Here is a 26059-nt window from a genome sequence, read left to right as displayed (position 1 = left end):
GAGACGCGCGTTTTTTTTTTGTAAGCCTTACTAGATGTTTAAATAAAAATAAAGCCAAACATTATTTTTTTTAAACTAACATTTTTATTTTTTTGTCTTTGGACGGAACTTCTTAGGTTATATATTTTTAGTTTCTTCTTAATTTTATCAATTCTTTTTACAATTCTTCTTAGTTTTATCTAAATCTTAATTGTTTTGACATATAGTAAGTTTCCACAATAAAAACTTCCTTTAATTTTAATGTTGGTAATACTTGTGATTTTGTAGGCAGTCGTACTTGTTTGCGTTTTAGTTACGCTAGTTGATAAAATTAGGAATATATATATATATATAAAAATATACATATTTTTCTGTGTAGTGTAACAGTATTTTTTTGCGATGAAACTAGTGAAGTGAGTACTTGTTGAGTTTTGTATTTATTTTTTATTCTTTCTACTAATTTTTTTGTTGAATAGTGTAATTGTTTGAATTCGGCAGCATGCCGGTTATTTTGTTATAAGAACGTATATTTAGTTTTTTGTTTACTTTTTGAAGGTAGTTTGTCTGTTTTTATGTTTTGTGGGTTGTAAGTTTTAGAAGATTTCGAATACGATGGGTATAATTGGAAAATACAATCTTAGTGTTATTTACATTTAGGTTAGAAATGGCGGAAAGTTTGGCCGTCTGATATGAATTTGTTAGTAACTTACTTTGTGAGCAACAACAGTTTACTCATACCGCTAAAGTTTCTAGTTACCTCTTGATTACCGCATAACTTTTAAAATACTGCATGTAGATTCCGTATTAATTACCAACGTTGCAATATTACAAAATTTAAGTGTAAGAATTCGCAGATAAATCTGTCCCAGTACGTTTGTTTACTTATGCATAACCTGTCTTATGTTCTATTTTGATTTTTTTTTTAGTAATTGTATTATGTATATTTATGAATAACAATTAAATCTTCATTTTCTTGAGGTGCGCCTTCTGCTTTGAGTGTAGCCTACTGAAAGGAAACTTTTTTATTGGGTTTTATCTATTCATATAAGACTACCTCAACATTGTTTTTGTTGAAAAGACATAATAAAACTGTTATAAAATTTCTGCGTTTCATTGCTGATGACAAACTGAATGAATAGCTTGTGAATCGTTTTTAAAGCCAATTGCATCAGGAATTATTATTACTAAGCCTACAACACTTTTATGTAGGTTAAATAAAATTTCATAGCATTGTAATGTTTCAGGATCACCTGCAAATTATGGTTTTTAAATAAAATGTTTTGAGTTATTTTCATCATTAATTTTTTTTACATTTTATATTCGTGCATCGTGAAACATTTCTTGCTGTTATATTTCTAAAAGCAGATGATAATTTTTTAAATGATATTTAAAATAGAATATTAACAAATTAGAGCAATAATAGAATAATAATAATAATAATCTCATTATTATATAAAACAAACACATCCTACAGCTATTGATAAAAGAATACATATATAAAATAGATTACTGATATAAATAATTCCCAAGAAATAAAGCATCCAAGCATTAGATCGATTTACTCTTAGGCACAGATGTTTGATGGTATTACTGGGTAATTCAAAGCAATTATTCTCCCAAACTCAATTTTTTCATATTGTAAAATGTTATATTAGAGGTGAATATGAAGAAAAAATATTTGCCGGAGTGTTGGTAGGTAATGTGAATGAGCAGTTGAAGATAAAGAAAAGGGCACTGTTCGGTTATGAGATAATGAGAGACACTGTAATCAGTCTGTGTAGTGATAGTCATGGTCTGATGTGAATCGTTTTCTTTGTGCTGGTTGTGAGTACGGTATAACTAGTTTCATTATTTTATCTGAAGCTGAAGAGAAGTTGGAAAAGTTTTTGTTTGATCACAATGTGTTGCTGCATTCTAAAACTTGTGCAGATTGTGGGGACTCTATGACAGGACAAAAATAAAGGTGATTTTCAATGATACAATCAGGTAGTAAAAACAAAAAGAAACAGGAAAAAGATAAAAGTTAAGTGTGTTAGGTTAGGTTTCCATCATTTTACAGACTTGATTAATTGCTCAGAATTATAGAGGATTTTTAATAGATAGATAGTTTAGGAGGTAATTCTGAGCAGTTGTCCTTTTCATTATCTTCAACTGCTCATTCATGTTATGGTAAGTTTTTCCCTTGTTTTCTCATCATTTTGACCTCTATAAACATATTGCAATATGGGAAAAATTGTGGTAGGGGGAATAATTGCTCTGAATTACCTATTACTAAAATTCATAAACCTGGAATCTTCATAAATTTCAGAATGGCGTACTGTATATTCATGGTAAAAATAAAGAAAGCGGTTTAGTTAATTGCTAAATTGTGTTTAAAAATTAATAATAATAATACTCAACTGGTTTCCTTTGGTATGAATAATAAACAAATTAATATTACAGATATTGTCAATTTTCGAAGTGGCAGAAACTGGTAAAATGAAGTGAGATAATGCATTTTAATATCCTGAATGTGTTAAATGATCGGCCATTACTTCTTGGGACACTGCACATACAATGACCATACACTGCCTTTAAAATTACCGTGATTATCATAACTGGTTTCAAATAATTTTGAAGATATTTTCTTTTTTTTAATTATTATTTAAACCCTCAAATTGTTTGTTTCTATAAACAATTTTTTTCGTTACGGTTTTGATTTTCTCATGATTGATTTCTACGAGTTGGATCAGTTTTTTTTTACTACGCAAGTTGTGTTATTAACATTTGAAAAACATGAGGAATGAGCGTAGAGCTATCAACAGTGTAACTCTAGTAGAATTTTTTGCAATGTCCAGTTAAACTCCATTAGACATTGTACTATGTCTTTATTACCTCTCAATTTTTTAAGTCTCCACTAGATGGCATTAGTTATCTAATAATGATTCACAGTTCATTAATCAAACAAACATTTATCATGTTATCTCAGTATACTATCATGTTTTATTACTTATTTTTAATGTTAATTAGACTTGGTTAGTGAGCGAAGCGAGCATTAGGTTAGCTTATGTAAATATCATACGAAGTTTAGTGCACGGAAATGACATTAACGTTCATTTTGTTTGCTAATCTCATCTGATTAACCTTAAATATACAAATTATATACAATTTGTATATAATATATAATAACAATTTATCATTAACAATAAATTATATGGGATACTAATCAAGTAGGTGATACACTGCTATTTTAGAACTAATGATGACGGTAGACCGCATACTAAAGTAGCACCAAAAATATTATTAAGTTAATTCGGTGTACTAAACTTAGTATAATATCCTTAATCTTCTTTCTTTTCCTGTTTAGCCTCCCGTAATTACCTTTCCGATAATACTTCAGAGGATGAATGAGAATGATATGTATGAGTGTAAATGAAGTGTAGTCTTGTATAGTCTTAGTTCCACCATTCCTGAGATGTGTGGTTAACTGAAACCCAACCACCAAAGAACACCGGTATCTAATATCCTTAATCTAACCTAACTTAACCTAACGCTTGCTTCACTTGTCTAATAAAAGTTAAATATAACACTATATACAACTTATTAATAACAAAAGTGATATTTAAAATGGTAGTGAATTAGTGTGTAAGTTAATTTTATCAGGTAAAACTGAGATGTGATCTTGAAGTAATGTAGTATTTGCCAGGCATATAACAGAGTTTAATGCAATTTTCTTCATATAATACAGCTTACATATAAATGATAATTTTTTTTCCATTAATATATTAATACATTTAGTTATAAATCTCATGCGATAATTTATTTTTTGAGTACAAAGTATGTTTATAGTTACTCTACTACTTGTTTCATAAATTGATACAGGTTATAACTAAGAGATCTATGTACTTCAACTAACATAAAATTTTCATTATCTATGGTAAGACTAATGTTCACATACCATAAGTATAGTTGCCCCAGCGAATCTACGAGCTTGTGATGTCACGTGCTCACTTCTTATTACATTATTGTTTTCCAAAACATTATTTTTACATGTAATTATTATTTTTATTTCATTTTTCGACTTACAAACAATATGGGCACCCAAACAATACATTTATGTTGTGGTGTGTTCAATTCTTTCCACTTGAGTTGATAACGTGTATAAAATTGTTTAATGACTCAATCTTGTAAACAATAACAATTCCTTAGCCAGTGACTAAGCTCTGATTGGTATTATGTACAGGCCTATAAAAATTTGTACCTGCAGTTAGAAATGATGGCTTTCATCACAATTATATTTAGATCTGTTGTTTGTAGTACACAATATGAGTATAAAGAAATAAATGTTAGTCCAGTTTATATTGTGTTCAGTGAAGGTACTTGGATAGCGTTTTAGTGCGATCATATTATTTTATAATTACTCAATGTGTTTTTCACAAATTTTTTGTTTTATTTTTGTTTTGTATATTATTAGTGCAGTTTGTTATGGCAGAATTTAAATCCATTGTTAAGAAAAAAAACCCAAGAGTCAAGCATGTGAAATTATCAATAATGTTTATGATTCTATATAAAAAGAAGTTTTAAAAGTAGTTAAATTAACTTATGACATACATATAATTGGCATTCAAAATTTAGAAAAAAGAACTGCTGCTGCTTGTGGTATATCAAGAACACGGGTTCAAAAACTCAGAAACGATGAAAAGACATGATTCTTCAGTCAACATCCTAATTGTCTTCTTTCATCACTCTGAAAAAATATAAATGATGTTTGAAACCTGTCAGTGGACTGGACAGTTTTGATTTAGGTGTAGTTAAAAGAACAGTTAATGAATTTCATTCAAAGAAGAATGAATTTTACCCATTAAAAAAATAAGTCAAGAACTTCAGTCATCTATTATTCTTAAAGGCAGTGAATCAACTTTAGCTGTTATTTTGAAAGAGTTAGGTTTCAAATGGCATCATAACAGAAACCTTTTAATTGACAGAAAATAACAGAAAACTTTTAATTGAGAAGTCTGATATCAGGTTGAAGAGAATTGAATATTTGCAGGCAATGGCCGAGTACAGGCAAAGCTATGCTACAATTGTTTATTTGGATGAAATGTGCATTTTAAGTTCAAATTGTTTCACAAAGCTGTGGTCTGATTATACTGTTGATGGACTTCATGTGCCGATTAATAAAGGTGACCGTTTAATAGTGATTCATGCCGGAGGGGAAATCGATTTTATTTCGAACACATTACTAACTTGGAAAGTCAGTTCGAAAAGTGGTGACTGCTATGACAACATGAATGCAGACAATTTCATGAAATGGGCGTGAAAATTTGATTCCAAATCTTCCACCAATGTCAGTAGTAGTTGTTGATAACACCTCTATCACAATACAGGTATTGATAAAGGACCAAATTCTAACTCCAGAAGAAAATATATGACCGATTGGCTACAGAAAACCCATATTCCATATTGTTCAAAAATTCTGAAACCACAGTTATATGAATTAGTAAAGTTAGATTTAAGTACAAAAATATTACTTAGATGAACTTTTGAAAAAAACATGGGCATTGTGTTCTTAGACCCCCACCATACCATCCTGATTTGAATCCGATTGAGATGGTATGGTCAGCTGTAAAAAGACATGTGGCGAGTCGTAACTAAACATTTTCTTTCACAAATGTTGAAAAATTAACTACGGAGAAAATTAATTCCATGAATGAAGATGACTGGAAACCCTATTGTGAAAACGTAAAAAATATTGAAAAAGAGTATGAAAAACTGGAACCAATGATAGATGAAATGACAGAACGTTATATTATACATGTAGATTCTGTTAGTGAAAGTGAAAATGAAAGTGATAGTAATAGTAATAATGATTTGTTTAGCGAGGATGGTAAACCTGCTAGAAGTTTGAATTAGATGCATGAAGAAAATTCAAGTTAGCTTCTGTTTATTATTAAAGATTAATAATTTAGTACAAATAAAGATTATAAAACAATTAATTACATTTGTTTATAATTAGTAAATATAAATATGATAGTTATTACCGCATACAATATTATAAGTAATACTTCAATTTGATACGTGGAGTTGATGTTTTCCGGCCAAGTAGTAATATGCAGTCTGCTCGTGACATCACAACCTCGTTCATTGACTGGGCCTAGTATATTTATTGATAACAGTGTACAAGGTAGTATTTTATGTTTTGAATGTATTACATTAAAGCTCTAATATAAATATTTATGAATCTCATTTTATTTGTTTGTAGTTATTAAGAAATTAAGAAATTCTTTGTCATCTACATAACTTATGACAAGTGTCTTGGTCAAAACAGAATATTACTACTTTATTTCTGTCTATTAAAATACAGAAGATTAAGAAATGACTTCACAAATTTAAAAGCAGATAAAAATTGATTTAGATAACTTACAGATTCGATTGAGGTCTCATTTTGTAGGAAAACACATCAAGTTTTGACTAAGGTAGTTCATTAGTACCAAATTTGGTCACCACTGCTCTCACCAGTGTTATTAAAAATGGATATGTTAACTGGTGCGGAATGTGCTTGCTGTGTGTTTTGGTTTCCATGGTTTGCAGTCAGCAGCTGCAGTTCAACATAATTTGCGTAGAGAGTATGGTAGGGAGCCTCTTAGTAGGCATACAGTTTACTCTTGGCACCAAACCTTTGTTGAGACAGGTTGTTTTGTTAAACATACAAAATCACCAGAACGCCCACATGTCTCTGAAGCTGATGTGGAATAACTCAGAGAAAGCTTTACACATAGTGTTAACAAATCAACTTGACATGTGTTATGTGAGATTGGCATTTCACAAAGAACTGTTTGGCATGTATTACATAAATGATTACACTTGAAGCCATACAAACTAACCATGGTTCAACACATTACTGATGATGACAAAGTTGCTGGCTGCAGTTTTGTGTGGAAATGATGGATAGAATTGCAAACAGTGTAATTTTTAATAATAACTCAACGTTTTACATCAGCGGCAAGGTGAACAATCATAGCTGACAAATATGGGGTGGCAAAAACCCTCATGAAACTTTGCAACACATTTATGGTAGCCTTAACTTAAGCAAACAAATATTATACACCCTGTTTTTCCAGGAGGCAACTGTAAATGTTATCGCTTATTTGGACTTGTTTCAAAATTTTTCTTAGTTAAGATGATGATGATGACCAGCCTGGACACCATTACCATCAGCAATATTGAATACCACCTACAAATGTGAGATTTTCTTGATACTTGATTCCCAGGTTGGTTGATTGGCCGTGAAGGACCAATTGCATGGCCACCTCACTCCCAGATTTGACCCTGCTAGATTTTTTCTTGTGGGGGGGTTTCTCTAAAGATTGGGTTTATTTACCACCTTTACTTGCTGATCTTGTTGAGCTGAGACTGAATTAATGACTTACTTGTTGGCTACAGTCTGAAATGACTATAGCCAACATAGAACCAAATTGAACGGAATGGAAGCCATATCCAACCTAAGTAATTATTGGTTGACAAACTTGATGCGTTTATCTATGAAATGAGACTTCAACCGAATCTGTAAATTACCTCAATAAATTTTTAGATGCTTTTAAAGTTTTGAAGTCCTTTTGGAATCACCCGGTGTTACATTGCCCAAGTTATGTGTTAATCCCTTGTATATTTAAGCACATTATGATAGTTGATTCATTTTTGTAATTGAACTTATAACCTTTGGGATGTTGTTTATGTATTTGTATTTAATAAACATGTTTTAGTTTTTTTTTTTGTTTTTTTTTAATTGCTGTATAAGCTTTGCATCCATTGTTTATTTGAATTCAGTTTTGTTTTGCAGACCCTCTAGTTTCAGTTTATTTTTTTGGGATATTATGTACATCATCTCTTATCAGGCCAAAATTACTTTAATTGGCTTTCCCTTATTGTGACTCTGTTCTAATCCTAACATCTGTACAACACCTGTTGAATCATCAATTTTATTTATTGTTTCTTTTTTCATTATCTTGCTTGATTTTTTTCTCTACATTCATATCTGCACATTCATCAAAAATGAATATTGTAATCACAATAATTTCCGTTTCTCGCTTGCTGTATGAGTTCATGACAAACATATTCAATATTTAATAACTGCTCTTCATTTTTATTACCTATGTCTCTTAATTCTTTAAGCTTGCTGTTCCAAGTTTTTTAACAGCAAGAAGCTATTTTAACAGTAGAAGTATTTTAATAATCTTACTTTGATTTTATACTTTGACTCATTAGTATGTTTAATAATTGCATTTTAATAGCAGCTTTTAATTACTTTTCAGTAAAATTACATATTTTGAAAGGTAGAAAATGTAACAGCACTTATGTTTCTGTAAGTTAACAGAAGTCTATTGTATTATGAGAATTGGGAGTAAACTAAATAAAATATTTTTTTATTTTACTATGCGAAAAAGTTTTTTTTGTAAGTAATTATTTCTAATTGACATATGTAATTATTTTTAGCTGTTGTTACATAAATCATTGATTTATATAAGTTTCCTCTTGATGTTTCATATAAACCTAAAAATTTATACTTAGAAATGTATCTCTTTAAGTATAGCAATAAAAATTTTCACAATTAATATTTTTCTTATTTTTAATATTCAATTTGGTATTTAATTTTATGGTCTGTATATTTCAATTAAGCTACATCAAATGTAAATATATTTCTATTAGAAAACATTTTGAACTAATTTTACAGAGAATTGACACAAAAATAAAATGACAGTGTATGCTCATTTAATATTTTTAAATGTTAACATGTATAAATTAGTTAATTCTTTTAAATAGAAGGGATATTCCATTTAATACAACAAATTTTCAAACATTTTATTGCATCACTATTTTTGATTTTGATGATATTTGGTATATGATAACTACCCACTTTGTAGTGGACAAAAAATATTATTTAAAATTTTTAAAAAAACTTTTTTTTCTTGAGTAATAGACTATTTTATAACTTGCCAACTGGTAAAAACAGCCTTTTTTGTCACTTTTCCATGAGTTGTAGCATTCTTATTTTACATCATACTGAGGTCAAAAAGGTTTTTTTGGAAAGAGTAAATATGGAATTTCATCATAGTTTTTCTCAAAATTCATTTTGTTACACAACCAAATCTTGTGTTTACTGCCCAAAATAAATAATGAAGGGCTTAGAGTGACATGTCTGTTTTTTACCTTTTAACTCTTAGGTACTAGTAGTACTTATAAAAAAAATTGTGCTGTTACCGAGTCTCCTTCAATAAAAAAAATGGCCACCAAATCATAAAATTTTGAAAATGTCTCATTTTTGGGACCCAAAAACCATATGTGGGACAGGTGGTAAAAATCTAAAATGTTTATAGGAGTAAGTACTTTTTATGTACTTTAAAACCATATAAAATTTATTTTGTTACTCAAAAGGGTTGACAAGTAATGAAGCCATGAAAACCACTAAAAACACCATTCCTTGTAACTGTGAACAATGTATCCAAAAAATTCAAAGCATGTATTTTTTCAGATAACAATGTAGGTCTACTGTACAAAATATTTTGATATGTCTATAATGAGGTAGCTTATATTGTAGATAGTTTATTAAAGTATGACACACACAAACTTATGTTTAAACACGAAAGTGAATAGACATGAATGTTTCGTGTGATATTGAATGTGAACATTATAGAAAGCTCACTCACTTAACTGTTTTGATTTCAATTGTGAAATTATTTTCAAACAGAGGATTTCTGTTGAGCATTGTGAACTAACTACTTAAATTCTTCCATTTCAAGGGTACTTACATAAACTTAATGAAAATTTAAATAATCTAAAAAGGCATAATTTTGTTGCAAAGAAACAAACTAATTTCCTCACCATTAAAATGTAAAACTTGTTGGAGGGTGAATGTATTATAATGGGAAACTTCTCTCAAAACTTTCCTTTTTTGAAACAGGATGAAGTCCAGTCATATCACTGGTCAAAAACTTATGCTAAAATATATCCATTTTTCATATATTTAAAAAAAGAATGAAAATTACAAAGCCAAAGCTACTGTGTGATTGATTAGTGTATACTTGAAGCACAACACTACACCGTTCTGCTTCCAAAAGGAAGTTATAAATAAAGTAAAAACACTGTTACCACAAGTTAACAAATTTTTTTTTCTGATGGCTCTTCGCCCAGTATAAAAACAAAAAAAATTCATAAATTTGTGCCACCAAGAAGATTCGGAATTTGCAGCTGAATGGCATTTTTTTGCCTCACCATGGAAAGGGACCACGTGATGGTGTTGGTAGAACTGTAAAAAGGACTGTGACTAAAGCAAGCCTTCAAAGGACACTCAACAATCAAACTGTTACACCTTTTGAAATGTACAATTATTGCAAAGACAATATTAAATATATAACATTTATATTGTACCCTAATAAAGATGTTCAAGAGACTGAAGAAGTCTCAGTTCTTGTAGTTAATCACAGTTCTCAGGTAATCACAACAGTCTCAGAAACAAGAACCTTTCACAATTATGTTCCAACAAGTCAGAAATGTATTCTGAAAGTCCAGGCGACCTCTGAATCAGAAACATTTGCGTTAGTATCAGCATTCAAGGACATTAGTGTTTCTGATTGCTTTGTAGTTTACCAAAGCCAAAATGTAAAAATTATGTCTGCTGCGTATAGGATGGCAAGTGGTGGTTAGGCAAAGTATTGAAGTCAAAATACATGAAAATGAAGAGGAATGTCGAATACACTTTTTCCATCCACAGGGTCCTGGTTCTTCATTCAAGAAATCATTGAGGATATTCAAACTTGGGTTCAACTGGAAAATATTTTTAAAATTCTCACGCTTTCAGAGCTTTTTCTATTAACTACTGGAAGAGGACACAACATTACACCAAAGATGAATGAGGACTTATCAGTTCTACTCAACAAAAAAAATGGCAGGAGCACTAAGTTATATTAAGTTTGTTAACAAAAAGTGCAAGATTTATTCATAACTTCCATTAGCAGGAGAAAAATAAGGTAAAAGTGAATTGAATAGCTTGTTAATGTATTTGAATTGTTTATCATTTTGTAATTGACTGTTTATTAATTATCAATTTATTCATTCTGATGAGTTTAGTTGTAATTTTTATTGTGTGAAAAAAATACATAACATCAGTATTTTTGGATATGTTGTTTACGGTTAGAAGGAACAGTGTTTTTAGCGGTTTTGTTGGCTTAATTACTCGTCAACCCGTTGTGAGTAACAAAATAAATTTTATGTGGTTTTATAACTACTACTAGTACCTAAGAGTTAAAAGGTAAAAAACAGGCCTGTTACCCTAAGCTATTATTTATTTATTTTGGTCCCAAAATCTGAAAAAAAAAAAACAACTTATAAACATAACTTCAGTAAACATTACAAGATTTGGTTATATAAAAAAAATTAATTTTGAGTACACTAAGCTGAAGTTCCAGCTTTACTCTTTCCAAAAAAGCCCTTTTTGACCCTCTGTATAATGTAAAATAAGAATGGTACAGCTCATGGAAAAAGTGATGAAAATGACTGTTTTTTACATGTTGGCGAGTTAGAAAAATAGTCTGTTACTCAAGAAAAAATTTGTAGTTATCATATACCAAATATCATCAAAATCAAAAATAGTGATGCATTGATCATTTATTGAATTAAAATGGATTACTCCAGAAGGGAAATTTTGTATTATATGTATCTGTATAATGAATAAATTTTTTTTAATGTTATTCTTGAATGCATTGCACCCATTCATTGCTCATTGTGTAATATAACCCCTCATTCTTAAAAGCTGTTATGTAATCTCTGTTATTAAGGTTCTATTTGTTATTGTCAAATTTTCTGTGATAGCGAATACTTTTTATTAGTGTTATTAATCAAGCAAATTTTCTGCAAATATTTATATATTTATTCTTAATATTGTCTTCTTTAAAATTATTTTTATCTCTGATGTAATTGTAAATTTCTCACTTGTTCAGCAAAAAATAAAATGAAACTGAATAATAACTGGTAGTGATAAAACTCTTATGTTGAAACTAACTGATGATTTTTTTGATTAATAAGGTCAAGCAAGATAAATGTTGTTGCACATGTTATTGACTTGTTTTTTCATTCTATTTGGCAGGTTTTTAATGAAGTTAAGTCATGAGACTGTTACAATCGAATTAAAAAATGGTACTCAAGTACATGGAACAATTACAGGTATTGTTAATGTTAAACTTTATTTATTTTTTATTTTTACTACTCATAAGTGAAATATGTCGTAAAAGGCTGTAAATGGTACAGCCTTGAGAAATATAATGGAATTTAATATATTACCTTGTATTTTAATTCAAGTATAATAATTTTCAACCTCAAAGAAAGCCGATTAAATCAAGACCAGTTCTGGTTCAAAAACAGCATGGATACAAGGAAAGTGATCTAACTTGCAGATTTAAACTTGAAAGATAACAAAATAAAAATTAATAAAATTACAGAAAATAACAGCTAAATAATTGAAATAATTAAATTATATTTCTATTGATGAATGATACTTTTCAAATCAAATTAAGAGAAAAAAGTGAAATATTTACTGCTTTTTGGAAAAATAAGTAAGACAATATAATGAGGTCTAATAGTTCTTTTTTGTTGGCTGAATTAATGAAATTACTTTTATAGTGCAAGATTATTGTTTTCTGTCAACCTCAGAATACTTCTGTTGAAGCATCTAGCAGCAAATAATGTTTAATTTGTTGAAATTGTCTCACAGCCATTTTCATAATTTTTTTCAGAGATTCTATATAATTCTTTTTGTACTTGAATAATGAAATCTGATTGAATTTCAAGCTTTTTTTTTAAATGAAAATATGATTTTGAGTAAGGTACTGCCATATTTAAACTGATATCACATTGATTGAATTAATGATAAATATTACCAAAATCAAAATTTTGAACATAGTGATGATTAAAACCACCTTGATGAATAATTAATATTTATTTTGTAGTTTATAGTGTATTAATTACTAATTTCTAGTAATTTCTTATTTAGTTATTTAGTAATTACTAATTTGTAGTAATTATTAATTACTAATTTTGGTCAAAGTGCAGTAACATAAAACAAATTAATAACCTTCACGTTATGATGGTAACCATCACGTTATGATGTTTATTATTTGTTTTATGTACTGCACTTTGATTTAAGTGGATTTTTTTTAGTATTTATGTAATTAATTTAGTAAATCTTTTTTTTATGAATATCTTATTACTGATTTTTGTATAAATAACATGAAGTGATGTCTGCTTTTTAAAACTAATTATAAAAATTTGTCCTAGTTGGTAATTGGAGTGAATGAAAGTAACTTTTTATCGACCAAGTCTTTCCAAAAAAATGTAGATAATATTCATTTCTCAACAAATGCAAAGAAAGTATGTAATTACTGTAATAAAAAAATTCTTATAAATGTTGGATAATAATTCCACTTAAAACCTCACTAAGTGTTAAAAAAAACAGTTTTAAAATGTAATTTCTCTTATGCTATGTACTAGGAAAATAAATTTAATTATATTTATATGAACAACTTTTACTGTTATAAGTTTTATAAATTTAGTTTAAAATGTAGTACAGGCTTTAAAATTTATACATACATATATATATATATATATAGTGATTACAAATTGCACGGCAATCTCTTGGGAGATGATCCTATAGCCAAATAAAAAATTTCATATAAACATCAGAAAACTGTTTGTTAGCGAGTTTTGGCTCACAAAACATTTAGTCCTGCTTTCTACAACCTCAGTGAAATTAAACCGTATTAAAATTCTTGGGGTACAAATTGAGGGATAGATTTGGTCCTTACTAGTAATTTTTGATCTAAGTAATTGAATAAAAGTGGTCCAAGGCTTCTATCCCACTTATGTTTTAAGAAAAAAAAACCAGATAAAACATGAAAAAGATTGTGGAAAAATACACTTTTAGATTTGGAATAAAATAAGTTTGTTAAGTTATCAATAAATACAATAAGTAAATAAAAATTTCCATTTTAGTTGTGTAGAGAATTTAATTTTAAGAAGATTAATGTAAATAACATCTATTAAAATTAAATACATATTTGAGAAGTTCAACTTTAATTAGAAACAAAACACAGAAACTGAGTCGGAAGTGATATGATTTTAAATAGAACAATTTACATACAGGTTGCCAAAAATTATAAAAATAAATTTGAAAGACATCCTTCTAAAATATTAAAAGTTTTTATTTTTTTGTAGGATGGCAATAAAAGATAATCAACAATTAAGTTTGGTGTCTAGCAATTGAATTTTCATTCATGTTTGTGCTGTTATTGTTTGGTCAGACATTCACAATGAATGATACCACAAATCTGTTTTCATTTGGAGAGTTGACAGATATGTTGTTAGTCTGTGGTAATAAATAAAAATGGATTGGCTGCTGTGCATGAATACCAGGAAAATTATCCAGATCAAAGAGTACTGGATCGTAAAACATATGAGGCCTTGATGAGGCAAGTTTGAGAAACAGGTATGCTGAAACCACGATTCAATGCTGGCCGTGAATGTTTTGAGAGAAATGCCAATGTTGAAGAAGCAATATTGAATTTGGTACAATTATCTCCCACCTCAAGCACCAGAAGATTGTTGTATCGCTTTCATGTTTCGCAAGCAAGTGGATGGCAAACGTTATATGAGCAACAATTATACCCATTCTGTACAACACATTTCCAAGAGTTATTACCACTTGATTTTGATAAATGGATGAAATTCTGCTGGTTGTTAATTAGAAAATATGAACATCATCCTTGATTTCCTAAGTAATATTTTAATTGCTGATGAATCCTGTTTTACAAGTAGCGGTATTGTAAATTATCTAAACAGTGATACTTGGACAGAAGAAAATCCCGATGAGACAGCTGCAAGTCATTTACAACATACTTTTCCATTTAATGTTTTTTGTGATCATCTTGGTGATAATCTCATAGGCCCTTTTTTCTTACTGCCAAGGCTCAATCGAGAGCAGCACTTGCATTTTTTGCAAACAAATCTGATGACACTCTGGAAGATATTCCACTTGCAGTTAGAGTGTAGATATGATTTTTCAAAGATATAGCACCTGCTCGCTAATGTTATGATGTGATGAATCATTTAAATAACACATTTAATAAATAATGGATTGGTCTAAACACAAGTAAAATGGCCACCTCGATCTCCTGGTCTTATGCCAGTGGACTTTTTCCTTTGGGGTTGGATGAAGTCTATTCCGCTTGTATTGGCACACAAGAAGAATTGAGAGATCGTATAATAAAAGCTAGAGGTACTATTAGGAATAATAATGATGCTATTAGACATGCCTAGCTAGCATGGATTTATGTAGCTGAACTATGCATTGAACAGAATAGCGGCCACATTGACCAACTGGTTTGAAGAAATGTTTGCAGCTTTATCAAGCAACTATTGTGATGTTTAATAATCTTTGGAAAAAACCAAAAATTATATTTATTTAAAAAAATTTTTTTTTGTATGATAAGTTTTGTATTTGTTTTCATTTACATTAGTTGTTCAAACATTAATGAAAATTGTTCTATGTAATTGTATCTCTCTTCCAATTCAGTTTGTGAGTTCTATTTCTAATTAAAATTGAACTTCACAAATTTGTATTTAATTTTAATAGACGTTATTTTCTCCAATTTTCTCAGAATTAAATTCTCTACAAAGCTAACTAGGAATTTTTATTTGTTTATTGGTAAAGTAACAAAGTTATTTTATTCCAAATCTAAAAAATGTATTTTCCGACAAAACTTTTTCATGTTTATGCTGTTTTTCTTAAAACCTAAGTGCAATAGAAATCTGGGACCACTTTTATTCAATTTCTTGGATTAAAAACCATAAGGAAGCACAAAATTTAACCCTTCATATGTATCCCAAGAATTTAGTGTGGTTTAATTTCTCAGGAAGCATGGCTAAATGTTTTGCAAGCTAAAATTCTCTAATGAACAGTTTTTGACCTATGTTTACATGAACTTTTTTCTTTTTTTTTCTATAAAATCATCTCTTGAGAAATTACCATGCAGTTTGGAATCACCTGTATATACTGTATGGTTGAAAAGTAACTTAATCACCCTTTTTTTTATTTTTTTTATTTATTGGGATAACTAGATTTGGTTTCTGGAATTCTTCATTGTATGGAGAGGATACTTCAGTAAAAATATTTCTCTTTTTGAGTTTTGAGGATGAGGAGCAACTCAGAAAATATGGTCTTATGATATATTATTTCAAAGAGCTTGAAGAGATGAGAAAATTATGCTATTATAACTAAATTCTGATTGCCTAATACAAAGTGGCAGCCAATATGTGTTTCTTTCAGATAGCTGGAACTATGGTTGTATGCTTCCCTTTAATTTTTTTTTGTTACTTGAGGTATCCTGATTCTCTTTTTTAAGATCTTGATAAGGAGCCTGATTCAATAAGCCCCAGTTTAGAGTATTTGGCCTTCAGGATAGGTAGATGGCAGGGGTGGCTTAAAAATGGGATATATGTCTTGTGATACCGTATTTTAAAGTTCTTTGCAAGACCAAAAACTAGCAAAATGTAATAAAAAAATTAAACTGACTATGTAAACCAAAATGGCAACCAGAAATGCCCAATTACATTAATTAAAAATTGAAAAGATTAATTATTAAAATTTTATAAATACTAATTTTGAATTGATGGCAGGGGGATACCTGAAAATCCTTAAGAGTGAAATATATGTTAATTGAGGTAGCCGCTTAGTACAAGGAAGAATGCCACAACCACATCCAAAAGTTTAATATTTTTGCAGAAGTGTTAAGTAATTTACAAAGAAAATGTGCCCAACAACTACAAAAACCACTGGTATTAACAGTATTTTCTCTGGATTAAAATTATTATGGATTATTATTATTAAAATTATTATGGATTTGAAATATTATATTTACTTTTAAATATTTCAAAGTGAAGCCTTTCTAGTCTAGCTGGATGTTGGCACTTAGAATCTTCCGCCATAAAATAAACTTCACAAATCTCATGAACTAAAAGTTGTTTAATTTTTGTAGGAGTGGATGTGGCAATGAATACCCATTTGAAAGCGGTTAAAATGACCATAAAGAATAGGGATCCAGTTCAGTTGGATACCTTAAGTATAAGAGGAAATAATATTAGATATTATATTCTGCCAGATTCTTTACCTTTGGAGACATTACTTATTGATGACACACCTAAAGCGAGAGCCAAGAAAAAAGATGCTGCAAGAGGTAATTGAATCATTTATCTGTAAATTTAATATTAATATGTGATTTTGTGTGTTAACTTAAATTAGATAGGTGTGAATTAATTAACCTACCTGGTTGGTCTAGTAATGATCGCGTCTTCGCAAATAAGTTGATTTAAAAGTTGAGAGTTCCAACATTCAAATCCTAGTAAAAGTAGTTACTTTTATATGGATTTGAATACTAGATCGTGGATACCTCTAATTTCTTTGGTGGTTGGGTTTCAATTAACCACATATCTCAGAAATGGTCGACCTGAGACTACAAAAAAACAAAATTATTACATGTGTAATTAGTATAGTAATATCTTCTTTGGAGGACTGTACTGCTATTAGGTGTTTTCCATAATCCAACTGGGTTGCAATTGAAAAGGCAAGGGAACGGAATGGAACGCAAGAATGGCGGGAGTTACAATGTTTCTCCCTACAAATCGTAGAGCCTGGACAATGTTCCTTGCTGCTATATCTTTCTATTATCGGGCAGATTTCATTGGTTATTTAGTGGCAGTTATAAATTTTAAGTTTTATTTATGGGCGGATTTGGTTCCTATCCATATAGACCATGGTGTAATTTATTTACTGGTTTTGACCGTGATAGACTAAGCTTGTGAGCCTAGTAATCCTGGTGTGATTCCCCTTCAGTCCATCCACTGAAGTACTCTTGGTATCAGCACCTATGGGCTAGCAGGAGTGCGCCTACCGGAGCTCTAGTTAATTTGAGGGAGAAATGCACCCCGTTCTCCAGAGGGAGTCGCATATGCTGACTAAATGAAATTGTGGTCTCTTTGTGGGGCGGTGTGGGATGATGTCTAGCTTTTTATAGTTTTAACAAAATTTAATTGCGAAAACGGTCACTTTCGCGGCCGGAATTTTTGTTCGGTTTCCATTTATAGAGGCAATATAGAGGCTCCTAAGCCTGATTTGTCATTATTTCACTCTCGTACTGCCCCTTCATGGTGGTTTGTTTAATACGGCATGAGGCCACTTTCTTATACCCTGTGGAGTACGATCCTCTTGGCAGATGGCCGTGTTCGGACATGGCCGCTCTCCCAAACAGTCTGTGTGCCTGCACCACTCCCGCCTCGAATACGGTGTGTACTCTTGCATCGTAGTGAAGAGTGATGTTTCTGACGAACCACGGTGCTCCAAATATCGTCTGCAACTCTATGTTTTGGACAGCTTCTAATTTATTTTGAAGCGTGAAGTTCAACAAAGCTCCCCATGCCAGGTAAGCATATGTTAGAATTGGCAGGACGTATAGCTGAAAAATGAGCAATTTGGTTGGCAGTGGATATGGGCTGGCACGGTTCAGTACTGGGTATAGTGAGGCCCTGACGGCCTTTACCCTTTGGTTTAACATGTTGTCCTAAGGTAAGCCTTTTGTCCAGGACTACTCTCAGGTACTTGACTGTTTTCCCAAAGGGGATTTTCTCTCCTGAAATTTCCCGCTGCCTGGCTGGAGTACTTGTCTTGTAAGTGAACATCACTGCCACCGATTTTTCACCGTTGACCGTGATTCTCTACATATTGAGCCACGGCTCTAAAAGATCTAGTGGCATATCGAGAGACTCCAATTGGAGTCTCTCGATTGCGTAATCTACACTTCTGGATTAATAATAATATGCCATTTTGTCTGTGTATAGAGCTGTTTTGACTCCTTCTGACAGCGACATATCGTTGACGTAGGCTGTGTACAAGAACGGCGAAAGCACTGCTACTTGGGGGACTCCAGTGGCTATGTCTCTGGTGGAGGAGATTGTTCCCCCTACGCATACAACAAATTGTCGGTCTAGAAAATAAGACCGTATCAATCTGACATAGCGACAGGGAATCGTCATGTGTGCGAGTTTATACAACAAGCCGCTATGCCAAACTTTGTCAAAGACTTTAGCCACATCTAGAAAAACGGTTGCAGTTACTGCTTTTCTATTTAGACCTCCGACAAGACTGTCAATTATTTTAACCAGTTGGAGGCCCTCCCTGAACCCAAATTGCTCAGGCCGTACTCCTTTTCCCAAGTGTCACCTAAGTCTCTCCAGGAAAATCCTTTCGAATAGTTTTGAAAACACTGGCAATGAGGAAATTGGCCTGTAATTCTGGGGAAAGAGCAGACTTTTCCCAGGTTTAGGTAGTCATATACCACCTTTGCAGCTTTCCAGCAATTCCGAAAATATCCAACCTACAAAATTGACATGAATATTGTGGTTATGGTCGCTATAAGAGCGGGTGGAACATTCCGGAATGCACGGGCACCGATCCTGTCAACACCCAGAACCTTGTCGGGGTGTGTGGCATTGATTGCAGCGGAAACCTCCGTCTCAGTGACTTGGTCTATTTCTAGTGGGGCGTCCTCCACCTGTGCTAAATAATCTATGAGGAAGGACTCCAGCTCAGTTGTGTGGTCGTCGTTCGGGGCGGGATGGGGGTTTGGAGTAAAAAGGCAAGGGAACATAGCTTAAGATAAGGGTAAATTTCTAGAAAGTCATGCATGTCAAAAAGCTGACATATTCTAATAAGGCATCCTTGGTGGTATTTTCACCAAGAACTTGGGTAATAACCAGTATGTATTCAGTGATCGGCAAAGGTCTTATACATGCTTCTTGTAATGTGAATTTAGTTTGTGTTATTTCAACATGAATTCATGCTGGAGAAAAAAAAATTATGAGTCGGAGGAGATTTTTTTTTTGTTGAGTTCAGAGTTTGATAAAGTGTTACATTAGGTATAGATGAAAGACTGTTGGAATTGCAATGTCATGTAGTGAAGAAAAACACTGTGTGAAGCTGGAAAAGAATCTTTATTATAACAATGTAACAATTGTAATCCTAAATTTAGCGGTAACAGATAAAATCAATTACTATATTAGCATCAGTTCAAAATCTCAGGAATCTAAAATACTAGAATAATTTTTTAGATGAAGGATGTGTGGCAGAAGGCGTTCTAGATGAAAACCATGTAAGGGCATGGATTCTAGAAAGTGAGTACATGGGAGATGTTTTAAAATTTTAACTTCACTGCCAGTGTCTTGAACATGGGAGTCAGTCAGAAGCCAACTTTCTTTTTTGTTGTTTATTTGTTTAAAAAGGATTCAAATGTTATTAATTAAGTACCATTTGCATATATAACGTAATTAAAATAAAAACATAAGAAATCAAAAATATCACACACCGGCACTGCGAAAGGAATTCTCTCTATCAGTGCCGGGTCTCGCGCCAGTGCGAGATCATGATTTTACAGACTTTAATTCACATAAATTGTTTATTATTTATATTTTTGTAATCATTTTCAAAACTATAATTATTTATTAATCAATAATCTTCCAAAATCATTTTAAATTTAAATGAAACTCATAAAAAAGTAAAATTAGCTGACTTATTCTAATAAATTGTGTTCGATGTGGTATGTATCAAAGCACTCTGCACAAAGTCCAGGCTTTTCAACACAGGTTGCACATTGGTAGGACGTGTCTGTGCGTTTTTGTTCTTGTGACACTGACGACACATTTTTCGCTGTATCCTGCCTCTTGCATTCATCTCGGTAATTTTACGAATGTAATGGCGTGACCCGACTGATCTTGATGAGGCGCCTACTTCTGGTTCTGATTTTACTGGCAGCAAAGCATTTATTATGTTTAAACGATAGTCGTATAAGGTCATCTTTCTTTGACCTGAGTATTTGTTATAGAGTTTATAAAAAGGAGTTGTAGCGTGTGAATCGCAATTTTCAAATACCATCTAAGGGTTTTCCTCTCGCAGGGGTAAAATGCAAGAAGTTGATCCTGCCTGTACCCATATAAAGCAGTAAATCAAGAAAAATTTTCAATTCTGGGATACTTAGCTCTTTCCAGTCTTTTATTCTGCCCTTTACAGATTCATTTACTGATTTTAATCTTTCAGCTTGAGCATTTGTTTCCGTACAAATCATAGAAAGTAATTCTTGGTCGAAAAAGAAATCAAAATAATTAATTGGTTCATGTCCGTTGACCACACGGAAAAAGCGTTGATTTTGTTAAAATGCAAGTTTTTAATGCCACCTGTACTCGTCCTGTTCGATGTAGATTCGCTAGTAGATGGTTCATTCGGCCTCGCATGTAAAGGAGTAGGCCGTAACTCGATATTTACTAGTGGGAATTGCTCAAACATCAAGCCCTGATTACGGTCTTCGTCTGACGAATACTCCTCAGAATCACTACCCGGGTGATAGTCATCTTCTTTGTCACAATTTCCAAATAATTCCTGTTCAATATCACTATCTTGTACGTAATCCGGTGGCAGACCCTTTCTCGTACTCATATTGCAGGCGCAATAAAAAAAAAATTATAAAAGATAACTAAAAACCAATAGTTCGCCAACGAAGTTAAAACGTTCAAGCGCAGTGCAGACACGTTTGCATATTACTTCGCGTGATGCCGGCACCATACTGGCTCATAAAAGTTGGTAGGTAGACATCTTGCGCTGCCGCGAGACCGTACACCCCGCGTCTCGCACCGGCAGCTAAGTTGTTAATACTAGATTGATGTTGGTAGATGTTCCAAGACCTTTAACTTTTCTTTATGTTGATTTTGAAGATTTTGAAAAGTATTTGAAAATATTAAATGGAATAAAAGTTAAAAATTCTAGGAAGCATAGGATTTAAATATCTGAGAAGAGTTAAAATGTATGAAAAGGCAAGCTCCAGAGCATTCTTCAGTGAGTGAAGGATGTTGTCTGCCTTCATTGCTTGTATTAGAATAATCAATAAAAAATCTGAAATAAGATTTTAATATGAGTTACACTAAAGGATATTTATTATTATCAAAGACCTTATTATTATTATGAAGATTTATTATCAAAGTTCATAGGTGATGTTATCCGTGTATAAAAAATTTGTTCTTTTTTAAACAATTGTTTTGCTGTAAAGAAAAGCAATTTGGAGTTTAAAATTATACTTAAAACCGCACATATAACTCCAGTATGAGATTGTTGCAGCAGAAAAACTATATGTGTGGTTGTTCAATGGTAAAAAGATTAAGAAAGGAAGTTGAAGACTGTGTACAAAAAATTGAAGAATTTTATTTACCAAACTGTATAATTAAAAAGGTGGATGATGTAAAAAGAGATTTGGATGTCTCATTTATTTTTTTGTTTATGAAAAATGTATCCTTTATATGAACCGTAAAATATCTTCATTGTTTATAAATTGCTTCACTTGATCTTTTCTTTTCTCCACCGGTCTTTTTTAATTTAGCACTACCGTTATCCTTATAATTTTGTAAGATGCTTTAAACACATTCTTTTCTGTTTGAGCATAAAGGAAAATAAATCTTAAAGCATGTAAACTACATTTTACAACCTTTGGTTTATTAATGTTTTATAAGACATCAGTTTGGAGTTAAAATTAGATTCAATGAACTTAATTTAAGTATCCTGAACCCTTGTTTTATTGTTAATCTCCTCATTTAATCTTGATCATCATTTTTATTATCGCCCTTCTCAGTGATATTCACTATTGTTAAAAATAATTTTATATTGAAATTCATGCTAGTCATATGTGGTTGTCTTCTACATAATTATTTTATTTTGTAGGTGCTACAAGAGGAAGAGGTAGAGGTCGGGGTGGTAGAGGTGGACGAGGTGGAAGAGGTAGGGGTAGAGGTAGACGATAATCTGTCAGCTTATTATACTATTTGTATATCAATGGATTATTCAGCAAAAGTTGTGTGTTTACATAAACGTACCCATACCTACTTCATTAATAACTATTAAAAGTGTATTTTTTATTCCCACCAAAAGTAAATACTTTTTATATTATTTGTCCATAATTAAATTAATTTTCATTGAAGATAATTATTATTAATTAAGACTGTGCATTTTATTAATGTAATAAATGTGTAGTTTTGGTGTAATATGGAACTCAAAATGTTTTATAGATTCTGAAAATATAATGTATCATATTGGTTATCACAGTTCAAGGTTTTGTTCAGTTACTTTTTTTTTATATTGTAGTTGTAATAGGGATACAGTGCACACAGAATTTTTATCTAGAGTCATTTTTATGTAGAATTTATATGCATTAATGTAGCTGTTATACACATAAAAAATTTAGTGCTGCACATCCCATAAAAAAAATATATAACATTCATAATAAAAACAGTTAATGTATTGAACTTAAATTTACATATTCTGTGATTTATTTTTAAATTCATCTAAGTTTGCATATTGTAGATACTGGATGTATGTTTGTGAAAAAATTATTTGATGTACTATTATAAAAATATCACATTAAATGGAGACAATTAATATGATATTGCCTTCTGGGTTATGTAAAATGGTCATATTCTAAAATTACAATTGCAGGATGATAAACCAAAGCAATTTTGTGTTTATTCATTTTCAGAACATTCTAACAGCACAATTTTTATAAGTAGCACCATATTTCAGTTTCTGCTTATTAATACAGGAAGTGAAAGAGATTATTTACATCTGTGAAAGTGATCGTTTACATAACTTTTTTTGTTAAATATTTTCTATTTTTTTAAATTATTACTTTTTACAATTATTTGTGCATTATAGGAATTTCATATTGTACATTATTTTGTAAAAAAAATTATATTTTTATTTTTGTTGATGCAGAGATATTACATCTGAATTGTAAAAAATTTAATTTATATAAAAAATATATTTTTTATTCTGAAATAATAATTAAAAAGGTACTAATTTTGATAAAGTACAAATAAAATGAAGTAAGTTATAATAAGTGGGAAAAAAGAAAACAAAAAATGTATCAAAAAGCTGAGGAATATATAATTGCAAAATTGTGAATAAAATCACGATCAAAGTAAAAATGTATTTTTACCATGAATGTTATGTTCACAGAATAGATTGAACAAGTACAAAACATATTTGTAAATTATTCTGTTTGATACAGCAATTTATTATTGTTTCATCCTGCTAATTCTATTCAGGATGTATTGTAAATGGCTGTCATTGTATAAATGGCAGTTTTTATACATATCGTAAAATTGTCTTATTTGCATTTTAGATTTATCATATATTTTACATCATCACATTTAAATAACTGGCTGCAGCATAACAATATAATTTTTATTATATTTAATTCTTATGAATGCAATTCTTAAGGATGCAATTCTCAAATTTTTTTATTTAATTTATTAATTTATTTTTCTGGCCTAATGTCTGCAGCAATAGTTTTCTAATCTATCTCTTGTGCTTTATCTCCATCTTATATTTAATAACCTTAGCCTTTCCTTGTACTCATTTTTCTTATTAATTTTTAGTAGTAAATCAGTAATGTGTTCATAATTCCGTTAGAAAAGTTTACTTCAATATTTTTTGTGTTTGCTGAAAATTGAATATTTCAAATCCAGTATTATTTAATTGTATAACATACAGAACTTATAGTATTGTTATAATAAAATTACGTTCAGAGTTGTTTGTTGACTAGGACACAACTCAGAGGCCCTTCCAAGAAGCAGAAAAAAAAGAAATTTATTACTGTGTGTTTGGGTCCTTAAGCCTCAATATGACCTCATACATTTGTATCTGTATAATTTGTTTAATTTTGGGGAAAATTATGAAAATGAAAAAAAATTTGTCATTTACTTGAAAAAATTTGTAACATTTGATATCTGATGAAGGAATAAATTTATAAACTGAATAATGTTCCTTTTCTTTATTGATATTGACTCTTTAATGTAAATTTTTAGTACTTAAAAATATTCTTCTATTTAAATGTAAATTTTTGATCTTTATTTGTTTAAATATACCTGTATCGATTGCGTACTAACATTATGTTGATGTACTGTGATTTCCTTATTTTTGTAGTTTTATGTTTTTAAATTCAGCATAAAAAGTTAACTATTCCACATTATTAAATTTGTATAAACGGTGATTACATAATTCTTTTACTTTTATCTTAGAATTAATTCTTGTTAATATTTTATTTACAAAATAAAGTAGAAAAGTTATGAAACAATTAAGCTGTATTTCTTTTCTTTTTTATTATGATCTGTGATATTGAAAAATATTAGCTAATGAATAATCAAATAGAAAAGTAAGTTTATTTTTTTACAAAAAGAATTGTTCTCTATAAAAAATAAAATTGCGCCAAATCATGTTGGAACACTTGTAGAATCATGTTGGCTTGTGGGAATTTTGAAGTTATCTTTCTTTATATATCCATCACTTCTCGACATATCATGTACTGGAAGTAATGGACAAGGGCCTTCAAATGTGAAACAACCCCAGATAATCTTTTTTAGGGGCTGTCTAACTGATCTTTTTTAACACATGGAGTCCTTTGCCTTGAACATAAAAATATGATTTGTCGAAAAGCATAACATTTTTTCAGTCTTCAGTCCAGTTAGCATGTGCTTTGGACCACAAGATCCTTTTTTTGCACATTGCTGGTGCTAAAAGCTGCTTTTTAATTGGTTGATGAGCTTCTTTGCTACAAGAAGTTTGTGTCTAACAGTTGTCATATGTAAATCTGCTTCACTGGCTGGCTAATTCTTGATTTAAGTCCACAGCAGATAATTTTGGATTAAGATTACTCTTTTTCTCACTAATAATTGATCTTGTGTTGGAGTAGTTTTTCTTTTACAGCCAGATTTGCCTTTCCGTTGAGGTGAAAAGGAACCAGTTTCTTTAAATTGTTTTAAAATAGCATTCACTGTTCCTAGTCCAATACTACACTTAGAAGCTATTTGTCGTGTCATAATGGTATATTCAGAAAGTGAAACAATCTTCAAATGCTTTCTTGGAGTTATGTCAATTATTATATATTCAAGACACAGAACAAAAAGTATGAAA

The 26059-nt window shown here is 30.6% G+C and overlaps 1 protein-coding gene across 1 annotated transcript; it reads left to right on the top strand.

The window, feature by feature from the left end:
- The first annotated feature begins 255 nt into the window (after window positions 1-255).
- Window positions 256-25227, top strand: SmD1 (small ribonucleoprotein particle protein SmD1). The gene is made up of 4 exons (XM_075372611.1): window positions 256-392; window positions 12098-12174; window positions 17040-17237; window positions 22814-25227. The coding sequence occupies exons 1-4, from the start codon at window positions 379-381 to the stop codon at window positions 22891-22893; spliced, it is 369 nt and encodes a 122-aa protein (XP_075228726.1). The 5' UTR covers window positions 256-378; the 3' UTR covers window positions 22894-25227.
- The last annotated feature ends 832 nt before the right edge of the window (window positions 25228-26059 follow it).

The sequence above is a fragment of the Lycorma delicatula genome, chromosome 8 (assembly GCF_047948215.1).
Source record: "Lycorma delicatula isolate Av1 chromosome 8, ASM4794821v1, whole genome shotgun sequence".
Taxonomy (NCBI): Eukaryota; Metazoa; Arthropoda; class Insecta; order Hemiptera; family Fulgoridae; genus Lycorma; species Lycorma delicatula.
This window is presented reverse-complemented; position numbering and strand designations above follow the sequence as displayed.

What these genes read in the sequence shown, in the direction of transcription:
- SmD1 (XM_075372611.1), top strand. An exon ending in AGTACATGGAACAATTACAG is followed by an intron (nt 12,175 to 17,039) that starts GTATTGTTAATG and finishes TAATTTTTGTAG; the next exon opens with GAGTGGATGTGGCAATGAAT. An exon ending in GAAAAAAGATGCTGCAAGAG is followed by an intron (nt 17,238 to 22,813) that starts GTAATTGAATCA and finishes TTTATTTTGTAG; the next exon opens with GTGCTACAAGAGGAAGAGGT.